Source organism: Vulpes vulpes, chromosome 7, assembly GCF_048418805.1.
Source record: "Vulpes vulpes isolate BD-2025 chromosome 7, VulVul3, whole genome shotgun sequence".
Taxonomy (NCBI): domain Eukaryota; kingdom Metazoa; phylum Chordata; class Mammalia; order Carnivora; family Canidae; genus Vulpes; species Vulpes vulpes.
Window position 1 is genome coordinate 10,841,279 of NC_132786.1, and position 19,865 is coordinate 10,861,143.

Here is a 19,865-nt window from a genome sequence, read left to right on the forward strand (position 1 = left end):
TTGAAAGCTCAGCATAAACTTCCACATTTTACTAAGACCTGTTCCCAAAATCAGTAAAACAAGTGATCTTCTGTAATCTTTTATTAGGATGCACAGCAGAGGAGGAAAGCAATGGAGAAAGACCTGAAACTTTATCTATAATTATGCTAACCTTTTAAATTTTGTCAGAAGTTCTAAATTGACTCATTTCCTCTTGTTAAGTGATCACTCTTTATTGTGGTGGTTGGCCTGCCAGTAGGGGGTAGGTGGGAGGGGTAAGGAGGAGGGGTGTCTATTTTCAGGCAGCTCTACCCCTTCCTATCAAACAAGATGGGAACTCAAGAGGCAGAGGGAGGAAGGGAAGGCATACAGGAGACCATGAGCAGTAAAGGCCTCTGGGCACTGAATTAGTGAACAGTCTGGATGATGGAGGTCGCAACAACCAGGTAAACTTAAATACGATTATGTGGCACTAATTGAGTGACTTGTGCCCATAAGTAGATCAGAACATCCTACATCTGGAGCAACCAGGGGTGCTTAGGGGCTGTCCATAGGGTACCCCAAACCCCCAGGGAAATCCATGAAGAAATAGAACTACTTAGGACTCATGATTCCCATTTTGGTGGTGAACATTTTCTCTCCTCCTTTCCCCCAGTAGGAGGTGCCTTTGGAGAAAAACAAACAAAAAGCACTCCTTAAACAAAGGAGTGGCGACCCTTTACTTTCTCCCATAGTCAGGCTTTTTACAAAAATATTTTACTTAAATTCAATTTGCCAACATATAGAATAACCCCAATGCTCATCCCATCATCTGCCCTCCTTAGTGCCTGTCCCCCAATCCCCCATCCCCCATCCCTTCCCATTCTACAGCCCTTTGTTTCCCAGAGTTAATGGTGTCTCATGGTTTGTCTTCCTCTCTGATTTTCCCCCCTCAGTTTGTCACAACTCTTATTAAAGTCAGGAAAGCAGGAACTGCCTCAGTGGTTTGCTTGAGACCAAGTAGTTGATTGAGACTCTGTGCTCAGTACTGGTCAGTAGGATGTAAGAGTCATGAGGGCAGCTGGTCAGTTGGCTGTGAGAGGTATGAGGGGAGCAGTGGTCAGTAGGCCATGAGCCACAGGGCCGCAGTGCTCAGGAGGCCGTGAGAGCTAGGAGGGCAGCCCTGGTCAGCGGCCGTGGGAGGTATGAGGGGAGCAGTGGTCAGTAGGCCGTGGGAGGTATGAGGGGAGCAGTGGTCAGTAGGCCGTGGGAGGTATGAGGGGAGCAGTGGTCAGTAGGCCGTGGGAGGTATGAGGGGAGCAGTGGTCAGCAGGCCGTGGGAGTTACAAGGACATCAGCGATCAGCGGGCCGTGGGAGCCACGGGGGCAGCACCGGTCAGCGGCCGTGGGAGTTATGAGGGGAGCAGTGGTCAGTAGGCCGTGGGAGGTATGAAGGGAGCAGTGGTCAGCAGGCCGTGGGAGTTACAAGGACATCAGCGATCAGCGGCCGTGGGAGCCACGGGGCAGCACCGGTCAGCGGCGTGGGAGGTATGAAGGGAGCAGTGGTCAGCAGGCCGTGGGAGTTACAAGGACATCAGCGATCAGCGGGCCGTGGGAGCCATGGGGCAGCACCGGTCAGCGGGCCGTGGGTCACCGGCGCAGGCTCCTCGTCTGCCCGGCAGGTGGACGCCCTGCTGAGCCAGCAGCTGCCGCGGGACGCGTGGCCGACGCGTGGCCGACGGGGGGCAGCATGGAGCGAGGCGGGGCAGGGAGCCGGGGCAGGGAGCCGGGGCAGGGAGCCGGGGCAGGGAGCCGGGGCAGGGAGCCGGGGCGGCCGGCGGGCAGGGGGCCCTTCGTCTCACCTGCGAGCAGCGGCGCGAAGGCCAGGCTGCAGGCCAGCAGAAGACCGCGCCGAGCTGCTGGGCTCATGGCTGGGGCCACGGCCGTTCCCCGCGGGAAGCGGGAGGCAGTCAGTCCGGGCGCCTGCACAGGTGGGCGCCGGCCCCCAGGCGCGCCCCCACCCGAGGGGCCTTCCTGCCACCTGGGAACCGCCGGCCCCTCCCAGGAGACTCGCAATGGCCTCTGCTGTAAGCCTGGGGCAGCCGCCGGCCTCCCCCACAGGGAACGCGCTTCCCCCCAGCAGCAGGCCGGCTGCGTGGCCCGCGAGCCCGCACGCACCCACCTCGGCCCGCACCCGCTGCCCCGTCGGGGAGGCGGCTCTTCCCGGGCGGGCCGAGGACTTGCGCCTGCGCGGGAGCAGCCCCCCAGGTGGCCCACCCCGATTGGTCGGTCCCTCCTGTTCTTCCCGCCCCCCCGCCCAGTCCTGGCCAATGAGATGCTGGCACCGCAGGTCCCGCCGACAGGACAGGCCCTGCTGCGCTGTTCCCCCAGTGCCGAGTCAGGAAGAGCCAGGGCGGCCGAGGGCTTGGTTCCCTGGTTCTGTGCCGCCCACACCCCACCCCACTGGAGACGTCTCACCACGCCTGACCCTCTTCCTACCTGCTCTACAAAACGCTGAGCAGAAGGTACCGAGATGCTCGAACCTCTGACCAGTCCTGCACCCTGGGCTGCGGGTGGCCTATGCTTCTAGGGGGATTGGACCCCTGAGACCTTTCCAGCGCGCTCCACGACGGCGAAACCCTGGGCTGAGCCCTCTGAGAGCCACCCACGCCGCGCACGTGCACCATCGGGGTAGGCCCCTCCCTAGCTTAGGGACAGGAAGGCACCAGCAGTCTCTGCGATGACTCAGGGACGGAGCCCTCCCACCCTCGAGGGCAAGAATGCTAGAAGGCTTCCCCGGGTGTTTTCAGACCTGACTTTGGCAGCACGTGCAAAACCCCTGCTTTTAGGGGGGAAGCATCCTAAGGACCCACTGAAAGATGAATAGATAAGCAAAACTTGATATACAGACACAATGGACTATTACTCAGCCTTAAAAAGAAAGAAATCCTGTTGTGAGCAACAACATGCATAGCCCTGAGGACATTATGCTAAGTGAAGTAAACCAATCACAAAAAGACAAATACAGCTTAATATGAGGTATTTGAAGTGGTCAGACTTTTAGGAACTAAGTAGAATGGTGACTGCCAGGAGGGAGAAGGGAGAGGAGTCATTAAAAATCTACAGAGTTTCAATTTTGAAAGATAAAAAAGTTCTGGGGATCTCTTGCATAATGATGTACATATAGTTAGCAGGACTATATCACGCACTTAAAAATGATAAAGATGGAAAATTTTGTTATGTGTTTCTTTAGTTTTACAACAATTTAAAAGACCCATATTCCTTTGACATTTGCCCCTACTGCCTTAGATTCACCAGCTACTAACTTATTTCTGAACCTTTATCAAGGGTTTTTTGTTTGTTTATGACAGGAATTTATTATTGGAATGTTTTTTTTTTTATTTTTTATTGGTGTTCAATCTGCCAACATATAGAACAACACCCAGTGCTCATCCCCCTCAGAGACCATCACCCAGCCTCCCCCACCCCCCGCCCACCTCCCCTTCCCCCACCCCTAGTTCGTTTACCAGAGTTAGGAGTCTCTCATGTTCTGTCTCCCTTTCTGATATTTCCCACACACTTCTTCTCCCTTCCCTTATATTCCCTTTCACTATTATTTATATTCCCCAAATGAATGAGAACATACACTGTTTGTCCTTCTCCGATTGACTTATTTCACGCAGTTAATACCCTCCAGTTCCATCCACGTGGAAGCAAATGGTGGGTGTTTGTCGTTTCTAATGGCTGAGTAGTATTCCGTTGTATACATAGACCACATCTTCTTTATCCATTCATCTTTCGATGGACACCAAGGGTCCTTCCACAGTTTGGCTATTGTGGACATTGCTGCTAGAAACATCGGGGTGCAGGTGTCCCGGCGTTTCATTGCATCTGTATCATCAAGTGTTTTGACCCTTGTTTCATAACTTTCTTCTACAGCCCTGTGCAGAAGAAATTTCTCCAATGGTGAAAATGTTGTATATCTGTACCAACACATAGTGTAATGAGTTGCATTGTGGCCCCAAAGATACGCCCACATCTAAATCCCCAGAACCTGTGAATACTACTTTATATGGCAATAGGCGTGATTAAGTTAAAGATCCAGAAGAGTTGCTCTACTTATCCTAGATTAAGTTAAAGATCCATACTGAGTTGCTCTACTTATCCTAGATTATCTGGGCCCTAATGCAATCACGCACATCTTTGCGAGAGGAGCAGAGAGAGTTTTGAGACAAATACAGGGGAGAAGACACAGAAGAAAGGAGGCTATGAGACCATGGAGCTGGAAGCTGTAGGAATATAGTAGCCATGAGCCAAGGAGGACTGACAGCTACTGGAAGCTGGAAGAGGCAAGGAACTGGATTCTTCCCTAAAGCCTGAGAGTGAGCATAGCCCTCCCAACATCTGATTGCAGACTTCTGGCCCCCAGAACTGTGAGCAAGTCCGTTTCTGATGTTTTAAGTAACTGGGTCTGTGGTAATCTGTTACAGCAGCCCTAGGGAAGTAATACAAGTAACTCATATGGTTCTTGAAGTAATTGCACACTTGGAATGTGGTTATTAGAATGGGGAATGGAAATTTTAATTTTAATTAATTTAAACTCAAGTAGCCCAAACCCGGGAGCTATCATATTGAGTTGCTCTAACTGTGCCCTTTGCCTGCACTCTACTCTCACACAGTCACACAATAAAATTTCTGACTCCCTGACAACTGTTCCTGAACAGGACCTGCCATTTCTAGTGCTCTAACTCCCACTCCAGGTCTCTTCAACATTCTCACTTCTGTTCCCACCAGAGAGTGTTTGAGCACGTGGATCCCTTCTGGTTCCTTTCCTCTAGTAAACAAGGAGAGCTTTAAACTTTGTTTTCAAGACATTTGAAGAGTGACACTGCATAAAATGTTAAGTGAAAAGCCAGCATACCACCTCATGAGGGAGAAAGTATAAAGTGTCTAAGGTAAATATCTCCAAGGGCTTGCAGTGGGAGCCACATTCGTATTTTAAAATTTTCTAGTAGCTTCACTAAGAAACATAAAAAGACACAAGTGAAATTGACTCTAATAATATATTTTATTTAACCCTGTATATCCAAAATACAATTTCAATACATAATCGAATGGAAAATGTTAACGAAATGGTTTCCATTTTCTTTCTTTTTGTGCTAAGTCTTCAAAATTGAATACTTTTCACTTAGAGAACATTCCAGTTTTCACAGGAACATTTAGTTTTCAGGGGAAATCCTTAATCTGTATTTTGATCTTATAAATATATAGTTGAGGGGCACCTGGGTGGCTCAGTTGGTTGTGTCCAATTCTTGATTTTGGCTCAGGTTGTGATCTCAGGATCATGAGTTCAAGCCCCGCTTTGGGCTCTGCACTCAGCAGGGAGTCTGCTCGAGATTCTCTCTCTCTCCCTCCCTTCTGCACTTCCCCCACTCACATGCCTGCTCTTTCTCTCCCAAATAAATAAATAAATCTTTAAAAATAAATAAATAAATTTATAGTTGAAAAGGAGATTCACATACCTAAGATGCTTCGAACAGACTAAAATTTTTCTCAATTACTGAGGAAATTATTACTTTTTAAGTTTAAAGTAATTAAAAGAAAATAAAATACCAGGTCCTCAGAAGCACTAGTTACATAGGGCTAATAGCTACTGTACTAAAAAAAGCTTCTTTCTAGATTAGCATTCTGTGAGTGGAAATTCTATATGTATTAAAATGAAGGGAATGAATACAAACATTTTGGGCGAACCTACCTAGTAAGAGTGGAATTAAATGATTTATTGAGAATGACAGATCACAATTAGGGTAATGGGGGCACAGGAGGGTCAGTGCCAGTCCAGCCTCCAACTCTAGTAGGAGCCTGATGGGTTTACCCTCATATCAAGGGACAGGGAGCTCCCTCACTCCAACATGGTATCTCAGCATTACATGGACTATGGTTCAAGAGTATGGTGATTGGCTCCACTTGTCCCATTTATTGTGTCTTCTCTTAACTCTGTCATCCTAACTTCTATTCCCAGTTCCCCAACAAATCTGAGTGTAGAGAGCAAAATGGACTCTCTCATGTCAAGCAGGAGCCTTTGTCAAGCAAGGGCCTGTGTCAAGCAATGATGCAAGCAGTTAAGGTACTGCACTTAGGAGATATCACCAGGACCAGCATCAGCTGACACCCCAGAACTGATGACAAGCAGAACCAGAGGAGGTCTGCAGAGACCCAAAACTCATTAAATACCTTTAAAAAGGGAACGATTTTGGCCGCAAAGTATCAGAGTCTTTAGATCTGACCCCTCTATGTCTGACCACTTCAAAAAGGCAACTGCCACTGAAGGCTCTGACCAGTTGATCTCCAAACAGAACTGAGATCCTTTGTTGCATGAACGTTGGAAGCAGTAAATGCCAAGAGCTGGCCCAGACCAGACTAAGGCCTTATCTCAACCGGGTGCCCACAGACTGACTTTGTGTTTGGTTCATTAACTTCCTGCACCCTTCTGTTATCTTGTTTGTTGTGTGGCTTGTCTTCTGTCCTGCTTTTGTGTGTAAGAAGCCAAGTTTAATCACATGGTGAATTGTCATTGAGGTTGGAATCCTGAACCTGCTTTATAATTGTGACTTAACTTTGCTTTATGCTTGAATAAAGCTGACGTTGTAGAAAGACACTACATGCCTTCATAGCATGCTCATGACAGATGGGCCCCCAAGGGCCCTTCATCTCTATCATAGGTGTATGCATGTATCATCTATCTATCATTTATTTATCACTGTATATATGTGACATATTTATATATTTACATCTGTATCTAGAGATAGTTCTATATCTTTCTAGAACTCTATCATGTATGTATGTACCATCTACCTGTTATCTATCCAGTTATCTATTTATTTATCTATCATCTATCTAGATCTTGATATGTGATATATCTAGAGATCTATCATCTACATATCAAAGGATCTATATCTATCTCCTTCCTTTTCCAGTGCTTACTTCATATTTAATTTGCTTTTCTTTGTCTAGTTTACTAAGATGTACACTTGTATTATTGATTTTTAGATCTTCCTTATTGTTTAATATATGCATTTAGCGCCATAAAATTTTCAAATAAGACCTGCTTTTCCTGTATCCCACAGGTTTTGACAAATTGTGTTACATTTTCACTTAGTTATATATGTAACTTTATATATACATATAATTCCTCTTCAGATTTCTTTGATAATTAGAAGTGTGTTTTTTAATCTCCACATATTTTGGGATTTTTCAGTTATCTATTATTGATTCCTAGTTTAATTTCATTATAGTCTCAAAGCAGATATCATATGATTTCTTTTAAATTTGTTGAGGTGTGTTTTATGATCAAGAATGTGGTCTATCTTGGTGAATGTTCTGTGTGAGCTTGAGAAGAATCTGTATTCTGCTCCGGTAGGAGAAAGTAGTCTATACATACCAATTATATTTGGCTGATGGTATTGTTGAGGTCAGCCATGTCCTTAGTGATTTTCTGCCTCTATTTCTGATAGACTAGTGTTAAAATAATCAATGATAATGATGGATTCACCTATTTATCCATGCTGTTCTATCAGTCTTTCTCATGTATTTTGACACTGTGTTCTTAGACACATATGTGTTAAAGATTGCCATGTCTGCTTGGAGAATTGGCCCCCTTATCACTATGTAATGCCTCTCTTTATTCCTGATAACACTTGCTATAAAGTCTAATTTGTCTGAAATTAATTTTGCTATTTCTGTTTTCTTTGATTAGTTATAGCATGGCACATATATTACATGTATGTAGGCTCCATGCCCAGCGTGGAACCCATTGTGGGGCTTGAACTCGCAACCCTGAGATCAAGAACTGAGCTGCAATCGAGAGTTGTAGGCTTAACCAACTGAGCCATAGAAGTGCCCCTAATTTATATATGTTTTTATGTTTAAAGTAAATTTCTTGCAGACAACACATTAGTAAGGTCTTAGGTTTTTGTGTGTGTGTATGTGTGTTTTTGTTTTTGTTTTTATTCATGACATGGGCAGAGGGAGAAGCAGGCTCCCTTGTGAGAAGCCTCATGTGGGACTCAATCCCAGAACCCCAGGATCATGCCCTGAGTCCAAGGCAGACGCCTAACCACTGAGCCACCCAGGCATCCTGGGGTCTTGTTTTTCATCCACTCTGACAATTTCTATGTTCAGTTTCAAGTGTACATTTTAGTTATTCAAAACTTCCATTCAACATCCTGTGCTCATCACAATTGTATTCCTTAATCCTCAAAACCTATTTAACCCACCACCACTCCTCTCCAGTAACCATCAGTTTGTTCCCTACAGTTAAGAATCTGTTTCTTGGTTTGCCTCTCTTTTTTCCCCCTATGATTGTTTATTTGTTGCTTAAATTCCACATATGAGTGAAATCATACGGTGTTTGTATTTTTCTGACTGATATTTTCACTTAGCATAGTACACTCTAGCTACATGCACGTCACTGCAAATGGCAAGATTTCTTTTTTTTTAACCTGAGTAATATTCCATTTTACATATAATGGAATATATCTGTATCTATATATATAATCTCACATCTTCTTTATTCATTCATCAGTTAATGGACATTTGGGCTGTTTCCATAATTTGGCTATTGTAGATAATACTGCTATTATCTAAGATTAAGGCGCATGTGCCCCTTTGAATCTGTATTTTTGTACCCCTTGGATAAATACCTAGTCATGCAATTGCTGGGTTGTAGGGTAGTTCTATTTTTAACTTTCTGAGGAAACTCCATACTGTTTTCCAGAGTGGCTGCACAGTTTGCATTCCCACTAACAACGTAAGAGGGTAGCCATTTCTCTACATCCTTGCCAACACCTGTTGTTTCCTGAGTTGTTAATTTTAGCCATTCTCACTGATGTGTCGTGATATCTCATTGTCCTTAGATTTGCATTTCCCTGATAATGAGTGATGCTGAGCACTTAAGTGTCTGTTGGACATCCTTATGTCTTTGGAAAAATGTCTATTCATGTCTTCTGCCCATTTAACTAGATTATTTATTTTTGAGGTGTTGAGTCTGACAAGTTCTTTATTAGATTTTGGAAACTAACCCTTTATCAGATATGTCATTTGCAAATACCTTCTTCCATCCCATAGGCTGCCTTTTAATTTTGTTGATGGTTTCCTTTACCATACAGAAGCTTTTCCTTTTGATGAAGTCCCAATGGTTTATTTTTGCTTTTGTTTGCCTTGCCTCAGGAGATGTGTCTAGTCAGACATTGCTAGAGCCAATGTCAAAGAGGCTACTGCCTATGTTCTCCTCTAGGATTTTGATGGTTCCCTGTCTCACGTTTAAGTCATTTATCCATTTTTAATTTATTTTTGTGTATGGTGTAATAAAGGGGTTCAGTTTCATTCTTTTGCATGTGGCTGTCCGGTTTTCCCAACACCACTTGTTTTTTTTTTTGTTTCTTTTTTTTCCAACACCACTTGTTGAAGAGACTGTTTCCCATTGGATATTCTTTCCTACTTTTATGAATATTAGTTGACCATATAGTTGTGGTCCATTTCTAGATTTTCTATTCTGTTCCATGGATCTATATATTTTTGTGCCAGTATCCTACTGTCTTGATCACAAGAAGCTTTGTGATATAACTTCAAGTCTGGAATTGTGATGCCTCCTGCTCTGCTTTTTTTTTTTTTTTTTCTTCAAGTTTGCTTTGGCTATTCAGGCTCTTTTGTGGTTCCCAACAAATTTTAGGAGACAATCCCCATTTTTTAATTGGCATATTTAAGTCATGGACATTTCAATAATTATTTATTTTTATTGATTTGTTATATGTTATTGATATAGTGAAAATTGATCACTGTATCATTATGTCATTATATCTAACATTTTGGTTACCACTATTTTTTCCCTAGTTTGTTGTTTCTATTTGTCTTACCCTCTTTTTTCCTGCATTTTGTAATTTTAATTGAATATTTTATATGATTTCTTTTTTCTTCCTTCAAATCATGTCAGTTTTTAGAAACCTTTTAAAGAGGTTGTTCTAGAGTTTGCAATATACTCATATAATGTTTATTATATAAATTATGCAAAGTTCACTTCAAATAACACCGTAACAATTCATGGCTAGTGAAATACCATATAATAACAAAATATTTCTAATTCCTTCTATCCACTCCTTTTACCATTTCTGATGTGCATTTTACTTATACATAAACATGCATAAACATTTATGTGTATATATAAGTACATACATAAATACATTGTTGCTATATTATTTTGAAGAAACACTTAATTTGTTAGAACAATTAAGAATAAGAAATACACAAATGTTGATTTTACCTTTACTTACGTATTCTCTGGTACTCTTACCTGGCTTGTGTAGATCTGTTTCTGGCCTATGTAATTTTCCTTCTCTCTGAAGAACTTCTTTAAGCATTTCTTGCAAGACAGGTCTACTAGCAATAAATTCCTTCAATTTTCTTTACCTATAAAATTATTTCTTTTTCATTCTTGGAGGATAATTTCACAGGGTACAGAATTCTAGGTTCTCTGTGTCTGTTTTTATGCCAATTTCCCCCGCACCAATACTAAATATTTCATTCTATTACTTTCTTGCTTGCATTGTTTCTAAGCAAAAGTCAGATATAATTCTTTGCTCCTCTCTCAGTAGTGTTTTTCTACCTTCGTTCCTCTGTCTTGATTCAAGATTTTTTTTCTTTAACTTTCATTTTATGTTTATGGTCTCTATCTTACTTGATGTTTTCTGATCTTCCTGGTTCTATGGTTTGGGGTCTGACAATAATTTGGGAAAATTATTATTGTTTCATATGGCTTAATGCTCTTAGGCACATACATGTTAAGAATTATTTTTTTCTTGGCAATTGACCACTGTATGATTATGAAATGCTCTTCTTTACCTTTCATATGTTTCTTTTGCTTTGAACTACTGTAAGCTTTATGCATGCAAATAATACAATTCTGTATGATTTTCAAAATTTCGTAATTCTATCACTCCAAAGGTGGTAGAATAGAGATATAAACATGAACACAAATATGGATATGGAAATGGATATAGATTTATGCACAGACTGTAAGATTTAGCCACTTTATAATTTACCAGGGTGTGCTTAGAGGATAAATTAAAGCATATACTAGGAAAATGAGATTACAGACATATCTGTGCTTTCACACGAAATGTATTTCACAGTATAGGACTTATGATGAAGCATACATGTACAAGTTTTTGTTTGACACACTTCTTTTCAGTTATTTTGGATATATATCCAAGAATTGGCTTGCTGAGTTATAAGGCAATTCTAAGTTTACCTTTTTTGAGGAGCCACAAATTATTTTTCATAGTAGTAAAGTGCTTTTGGATTGTATACTTATAGAATATGTGTTATCTTGGACTTTGTAATTCAGAATTAGCCTCAATCTAGTCTTTAAAAAGATAATAAAAACTGGGCAGATAATTTAAACTAATTCAATAATAATCTATTACCTCTTATGATGTAGGATGATCCCAATTGAAGATAATTAATAAAAGAAAAAAAAACAGACAAAAGTTCAGCCCTAGGTAGGTCTTGCTTTATTAAGTGCATGTAGAAAATCTGGCTGTAAAGAGAATGTGTACAGACAACTTGTATTTGTCCCATTGTCTCATCAACTACACTCACAAATTCGAAAGTATATTCCCAAGGGGAGATTTTCACACAGGGAGCATAAATGAAGGCTTTTGATAAGGGTAGAAGTAAATGATGGGCAAGTTTGCAATCCATTAGCGGTTAACATTGTTTGTCTCAGGAAGGATTTAGTAAATGTTAGGTACTTTTGTCATTTTCTCCTGAGTTGTCACTATCCTTCTTCCATCTTCTTCTCAGGCAAAAATGTTTTCTACAATGCTAGAGTCTGCCCTCATTGTTCCTGAAATTTAGCTTTGAGCTTCTCCACTTCATTTGGTATCTTTCATGTCTAATAGAGCTAAGCTTCACCATGTCACTTGTCCCCTCAGAACTCAGCTTCAGAATCTTTCCATTTTCATGGTTTTAGGTTCTAGCAAAATAAAGAAAATAAGTTGTGGCTTACATTATAAATTGGAAATTCTGAGTTTCTTAAGTAAGTTCCAGATCTAATTGGAGTTTGTCATTTTTTCTGTGTGTAGATCACATCTCATAGCTACTGATTTTATAGTCTCCGTGTTGCATTGTGATGTGTGTCTCCTCGGGTCCACTTGAACTTACTTTTCAGCAAGCTTTTTCCAGCATTCCAGCAATCTGGAGCCACACAGTAATTTCTCTCGTGCTACAAAAAGGGCCTGTTCTCTTCCTGTCATGTTTGTTTTGTGAAAGGACGTTGGATTTGGTTCACTGTAAGTGCCGAAAACAAAACAGTAGATTAGCTCCGTGATTTCACCAACTCAGTTTCCTTCTATATTGTTAATTTGCCCTCTTCATCTGCTGGCTTTTATCTCTTGTACAAGACATCTGCAGAAGCTCTGGTGGTCATGACTACATGTCAGCTAATAGGAAAGAGTGGTGAAATGAAGAGTGTGATCCCACCCTGATTTCTAAGGACAGTGCTGGAAGGCACATACATTTATGCTTGTAGTTCACTTTACAGCTTGGGTACATAGCCATACCTAGCTGCATTGGTGATTGGGAAATATATTTACTTCAGTTAAAATAGAGTATTTTTTTCTCTCAGTTAAAATTAAGTATATTTTTAAAGAAGGCAAAATTGGATATTAGGGAACAACGGGCTCCATGTATCACAAGAACGGATGAACAGACAGCTTATCTCCTACATGTCAGTTTTCAAAGCTTGCTCACCTGTTTAATGGGCATGAGGTCAGATGCATTACTAATTGCAAATTATGGCTTTCTTTTTTATTTGGGTAAGTGATAACGAGTCAAAGGATGTGTAAGGTCATGCTTATGGGGTATGAGGTGGGGGACTGTGGTGGTGAAGGGAATCCTGTTCTAGAATCAGGTAGTAGGCATATGCTTATTTGATTTTGGCCACATACCCTTTTGGAATAGAAGTCACTCCTCCCTGAGTAAATTCCTTTTTTGAAGAGAAAATGTAGTAGAAATGTTTGGGTGAGAGTGCAAATCTCTTTGCTGTTCTTGATTTTTATGAAGAGTCAATTTAGAGAAATTATTATTATTATTATTTTATTATTATTATTAAAGGTTTTACTTATTTATTCATGTGAGACACAGAGAGAGAAGCAGAGACATAGGCAGAGGGAGAAGCAAAACTCCATCCCAGGACCTCAGGATCATGACCTGGGTCGAAGGCAGATGCTTAACCATTGAGGCACCCAGGTGCTCCAATTTAAAGAAATTAATCCAGCTGCAGTAAAAAGGATGCAGATTGAACTTTAAGGATGACTTTTGGCCTCTGAAGACTTTTAGTGATGTCTTAAGAAAACAGAAAGTGATTTTGGCATCTCTTATGATGGCTGCATTCTTTTTTTTTTTTTTTTTTTTTTTTAACTTATTCACACACACAGAGAGAGAGAGAGAAAGGCAGAGACACAGGCAGAGGGAGAAGCAGTCTCCTCACAGGAAGCCCAATATGGGACTTGATCCCCAAACTGGGATCACACCCTGAGCCAAAGGCAGGCACCCAACCACTGGGCCCCCCAGGCGTCCCTGTATTTTTTCTTTCTTGTCATGGCTTTGGTTTTGGTATTACGGTAATGCTGACCTCATAGAATATATTAGGAAGTATTTGTTCTGCTTCTATTTTCTGTAAGAGATTGTAGAGAATCGGTACAATTTCTTCAATAAATGTTTGGTAGAATTCACAACTGAAATCATCTAGGTCTAGTGTACTTACTCCAATGGCATCAGCAGTGATGGTCCCTCTTCTGAGATTGGCAATTTGTGTCTTCTCTCTTTTTTGTCTGTGTAAAGCAGGCTAGAGGTTTATCACTTTCACGACTTTATTTTAAAGAATCAGCATTTGGTTTCATTGTTTTTCTCTACTGATTTCTTGTCTTCAATTTCATTGATTTCTGCTGTAATTTTTATTATTTCTTTTATTCTATTGATTTGGAATTTAATTTGTTCTTCTTAAAATTTATTTATTCTATTATTATTATTATTATTATTAGTTAATATAATCTCCACTCCCCAACATGAGCCTCAAACTCATGACCCCAAGATCAAGAGCTGCATTTCCTCCACCAACTGGACCACCCAGGTGCCCCAAATCTAATTTGTTCCTTATTCTCTAGTTTCCTAAAGTGGAAGCTTAGATTATTGATTTTAGGTCATTCTTCTTTTCTAACATTTGTGTTCAATGCTATAAGTTTCCCTTGAAACACTGCTGTTTCTACATCTCACAAGTTTCAATAAGCTGTATTTTCTTTTCCATTTATTTCGAAGTATCTAAAAATTTCTCTTAAGATTTCTTTGATTTATGTGTTATTTAGAAATGTATTGTTTAATCTCCAAGTACTTGAGAGGTTTTCCAGCTATCTTTCTGTTATTAGTTTCTAGTTTAATTCCACTGTGGTCAGAGAGCACACTTTGTGTAATTTCTATTCATTTAAGATTGTTAAGGTATGTTTTATGGCCCAGAATGTGATTTTTTTTTTTTTTAGATTTTAATTATTTATTTGAGAGAGAGAGTGTGGGTGCACAAAAGAGAGAGTATGAGCAGACGGAGGGGCAGAGGGGGAGAGAGAAGTAAATTTACTACTAGGCAGGGAGCCCAACACAGAACTCAATCCCAGGACCCTAGAATCCTGACCTGAGCTGAAGGCAGATGCTTAACCAACTGAGCCACCCAGGCGCCCCTAGAATGTGATTTCTCTGGGTGAATATTCCATGTGAGCTTGTAAAGTATGTGTACTCTTATTTTTAGATGACATAGTCTATAGACATTAATTAGATCCAGGTGTTTGACGGTGCTGTTCAGATTAATTATATCCTTACTGATTTTCTATCTTCTCCATCTGTTCACTTCTGATAAGGGATGTTGAAATCTCCAAATATAATAGTGGATTCATCTATTTCTCCTTGCAGCTCTATCAGCTTTTACAACATGTATTTTGTGGCTTTTTTGGTTAAAAACTTTAGTCTAACTGTTGTTAGGTACACACATATCAGGAATTAAGTTTTCTTAGAGAATTGACTCTTCTACCATTATAAAATGCTTTCTTTGCTCTCAAGTCCACTTTGTCTGATATAGAATATTTGTGAGAGTATATACATATTAGAAAAAAAATCCAGAAACAACCAAATGCCATTGACAGAAGGATAAATGATTTGTAGTGTATTTACACAATGGAACAGTACACCTAAATGAAAATGAGTGAATAACAGCTACACAAAACAACTTGCACAAATCTCATAATAGAATATTGACTGACCAAAACAGTCCTAGAAAACAACAAATAGGGATCCCTGGGTGGCTCAGTGGTTTAGGGCCTGCCTTCGGCCCATGGCATGATCCTGGAGACCTGGGATCAAGTCCCACATCAGGCTCCCTGTGTGGAGCCTGCTTCTCCTGTCTCTGCTTCTCTCTCTCTCTCTCTCTCTCTCTCTCTCTCATAAATAAATAAAATCTTAAAAAAAAAAACCAAATAGTAATATATCTTTTCTATGAAGTTCAAAAGTCATCAGAACTAAAATGTATATTGCTTGGCACAGATATTCTACATTTCATGGATTGTAAGACGCAAGCTGAGGAAAAATTTTTGAAAGAGAAACACTGGAATGACAAACCAGAAATGAATAAAAATAGTTCCCTCTAGTGGAGATGGTGATAGTTTGGAATCCTGGTGAAAGGTTTTGGAATAAAAGCAAATCCATGAGTATATATGTTTTACATAATTGCCACCTTGAAAGTACGTATTTTTCATGTTTGAAAAAAATTAGATCATAAAAGGAAAAAAGGAAGCCTTAAAAATAGGAAAAAAGGAAACAAATGAACTTGAACATATGTCCATTTGATAACATAATCTCAGAGAAAAAAAGAATTATTCCAAGTGAGCTTTGAACACAGAACTCTGTTCATCTTTAGTGAGATATAGATTAAGGATTTTTAAAAAAGAATGAATTTGGGAACTACAAATGAACCTCTTCCCTCTGTTAATAGTTTTATTTTTAGGAGTGATACTGGTATTGTAATTTTGAAAGTATTTTATGTTTTTTTTAAGATAAAGCAAGTCAGTAAATATCTTAAAGTTTTTTAGTGTTGAAGAGCTATAAACACAAAATCATGCCAAATCATGTTAAATCTGAGTTGGATATTACCAATATAAATTCAGGTTAAAAAATATATACATATATTCTGCACACTGAAAGAATTTAAAAACAAGACATTCTAGCAGTGAAACTTGCTGGAGCTCAGATTTATGTATTTACATACTTTTCTCCACTCTAGGGAATTAGGGCTCTTCGGAGAAATGGTTGAATATGGACCGGGGCTGGGAAAGGATAAGGTGGGCTCATCATTTCTGGATGTACCAAAGAGAAGCAAGCACCAAAGACTATTGGGGTGATATCAAAGACAGAGAGAGGGGAAGCCCGGGTGGCCCAGCGGTTTAGCACCGTCTTCAGTCCTGGGCGTGATCCTGGAGACCCGGGATCGAGTCCTACATCGGGCTCCCTGCATGGAGCCTGCTTCTCCCTCTGCCTGTGTCTCTGCCTCTCTCTCTCTCTCTCTCTCTCTCTCTCTCTCTTTCTCTCTCTGTCTCTCATGAATAAATAAATAAAATCTTAAAAAAAAAAAAAAAGGACACAGAAGTCAACTTGCTCAAGCTGCCACTGGTAAAATTTGGGGCAATTTGATTATCAAAAAGATTAGTTATTATAAAAACTTTAAAGAAATACAACTTTACAAGTCCAAAGTTACAAAGTTATTAGAAAAAAAGAGTAGGGGGGGTTGACTGGGTGATGGGCACTGAGGGGCACTTGATGGGATGAGCACTGGGTGTATTCTATATGTTGACAAATTGAACACCAATAAAAAATAAATTTATATAAAAAATTAAAACCACCAAAAAAAAAAAAAAGAAAAAAAGAGCAGAAAAGATTTACAGATGACCATTGCAGACAGTTATTATATAAGATACAACAGAAATTGGTAGTTTATGAAAGATAAATTCTCATTCTGCCTTTGGCAAGGAACGACAGTTTATGTCCACTTGATGAGAGATGACTCTTCTTGATGGAGGATGCAGGCGATTCATGTAAGAATTACAATATAACCATTTTGAAACTCCCATTAAATAATCAATTTGGGTGAATATCACAGTGCTTGTGAAACCTCTACTTCCAAATATATTGGGCAACGAGATAATTTGCACTGTGCCAAAATATCACCCCAGGGAGAAGTTTATATCAATGTGATCTAGGAACTACCATTTTTTAAAAAAAGATTTTATTTATTTATTTTAGAGACATAGGAGAGAGAGCACAAGTGTGTGAAGGGCAGAGGGGGAGGGAGAGACAAGTAGATTCTGCACTGATCAAAGGGCCCGACGTGGGGCTTGATCTCAAGACCCTGAGATCATGACCTGAGCCAAAATCAAGAGTCACATGCTTAACTGACTGAGCCACCCAGGCACCCCTAGGAACTACCTACCGTCTTAATGAAATAATCAAATTGGCATGTACTAATACATGTTTTGTTTTGTTTAGTTTTTTATTTTATATATAGAGAGAGTACAAGCAGGGGGAGAGGGAGATGGAGAAGCAGACTCCCTATTGAGCAGGGCTCCCAATGCAGGGCTCCATCCTAGGACTCCCGGATTATGACCCCAGCCGAAGGCAGACTCTTCCAGATGCCCCTCTCATTGTTAAGCAAGTATAAGGGAGAAGTTATATAATATAATCCCATCTTTTCAGAAAAAAAATACCCCGTCTATACATGTTTACAAATATGAGCATGTGTGTGTGGGGTATGTGTGTATGTGTGCATGTGATTGTGTTTGGATAAGCGAGTGTGAATCTGAATAAAGAAATTTACACACAAGTTGTTAATAAGGATACCTGAAAGGCAAGAGAAGGTGATGTTAGGGAGGAGAAAAAAGAGAATGGAAAAAGATGTATTTTCTAGAAAAGTATTAAATTTTATTATATAAGCTAAACAAAATCTCTAGATCAATGAGATAATGGCAATAATCAAAAATAATTAATTTACCCAATGCCTTGACTGTTAAATAATTTTAAAATTTAATTTCTCTCAATGTTACATTAAGATTAAATAGAGGCTTGGGAGATATACAAAAGACTCAAATCAGCTTTCCAGATGTCTGAGATAAAGAATTCACTGGATGAAGTTAATAATAGATTAGACATTTCAGAAGAAAAAGTTAGTAAATTCAAAGCCATAGAGGAAGAAACTGTTGAATGTCAAACAGAAAAAAAAAAAAAAGGAATTTTAAAAATAAAAATAAGACCGGTGAGCTGTGGGACATCAGTCACCCTAATATGTGGGTAACTGGATTCGTTGATGGAGGGGAGAGAAATGAAACAATAAATAGTTGAAGAAATAATGGCCAAGCTGTTCCAAATTTAAATAAAACTGTGAATCTATATGTCCAAGAAGTTTAACAGACTCTAAGCACAATGATAATGAAAGAAGGTATTAACTGGGAGGACATGACAACCCTAAACATTTGTGCATCTACTAAGAGAGCTTCAAAATACATGAGGCAAAAAACTGATAGTCAGCAAAGATAAACTGACAAATCCACAGTTACAGTCTTGGTCTCAAAACTCTTCATTCAGTAATTGACAGAACACTTAGAAAATTGCCAAGGATAATGGCAGACTTGAACAACACTATCAACCAACCAACTTGACCTAATTAACGATTACAACAGAAAAGAATGTACATGCTTCTCAAATACACATGGAACATTCACCAAGATGCCATTCATTAGGTGGAGATGAGGTCATACTATGTAGAGTGGATCCTTAATCCATTATGACCAGTGCTCATAGAGAAGAGAAGACACATAGAGAGACACATATGATGAAAGAGGAGGAAACCAAGCAGACAAAAATCATGAAGGGCATTGAATATTTGATTATAAATTCTAGCTGACATTTATAGAACACAGCATCCAACTATTGCAGAACACAGGCTTTTCGTGAGTACACGGAACATTCACCAAAATAAGCCATGTCTCAAAAAATCTCAAAAGATTGAAAAACTACACAATCTGTTCTCTGACTGCTATGGAATTAAACTAAAAATCAACAACTAAGAGATACCCAGAAATTTCCAATGGATTTGGAAATGAAGAGTAACCTGTAGGTAAAAGGAAAATTTACAATGGATCTTAGATGGTATTTGAACTAAACAAAAGGGTATGTACTATAGGATTCCACTTATATCATGTGTAAGAATAGGGAATCTAGTGGAAGTTGGAAAAATGATGGTGGGGAAGTACTGATTGGAAATAGTATAAGGACATTCTTTGGGTTGATGGAAATGTTCGTATCCTGACGTGGGAGGTGCAAATTAAGATAGAATGCGAAACCAGTTCTATTTAATAACTGCTTCCAACCCATCACTTCTAGGTCTGCTAGCTGCAATGTTCTACAGCCACATGGTGGCAGTGTTGTAGAACTGACCAAAATTCTCCCTGAAACTTAAGTTCCTGTTCTCTCTAGTTCAGATCTTTAGTTTCAGGTTGTCTTCCACTCTCCTTTAAGTGATTTATGGCCTCTTTTGTGACACAGCGTGAACAATATCCTAAGGTGAGGACCTCACATTGGTCAGAGGCAAAGCTGTGGTATGACAAAGAATATCCTAAAAGCCCGTGTTCCTTCCCTGGTCCTTCATGCCACTTCAGCTCCCTTCCTAAGGTCTACTTCTTGGGCACCTGAGGCTCTTAGGCTGTCAAATTCAATGACCTGAGCCTAATTTGCCTTTACTGGGCAAAGGGCATTTACAGGAA

General features: G+C 40.0%; 1 protein-coding gene across 1 annotated transcript in view; it reads left to right on the forward strand.

Moving 5' to 3' along the window:
* Positions 1-1,508: 1,508 nt before the first annotated feature.
* Positions 1,509-19,865, forward strand: part of LOC140599775 (uncharacterized) — a 36,336-nt gene continuing 17,979 nt past the window's right edge. Inside the window, exon 1 of the mRNA XM_072764951.1 lies at positions 1,509-2,483. Within this exon, the coding sequence (XP_072621052.1) occupies positions 1,509-2,483 (975 nt within the window). The remainder of the gene's footprint in view (positions 2,484-19,865) is intronic.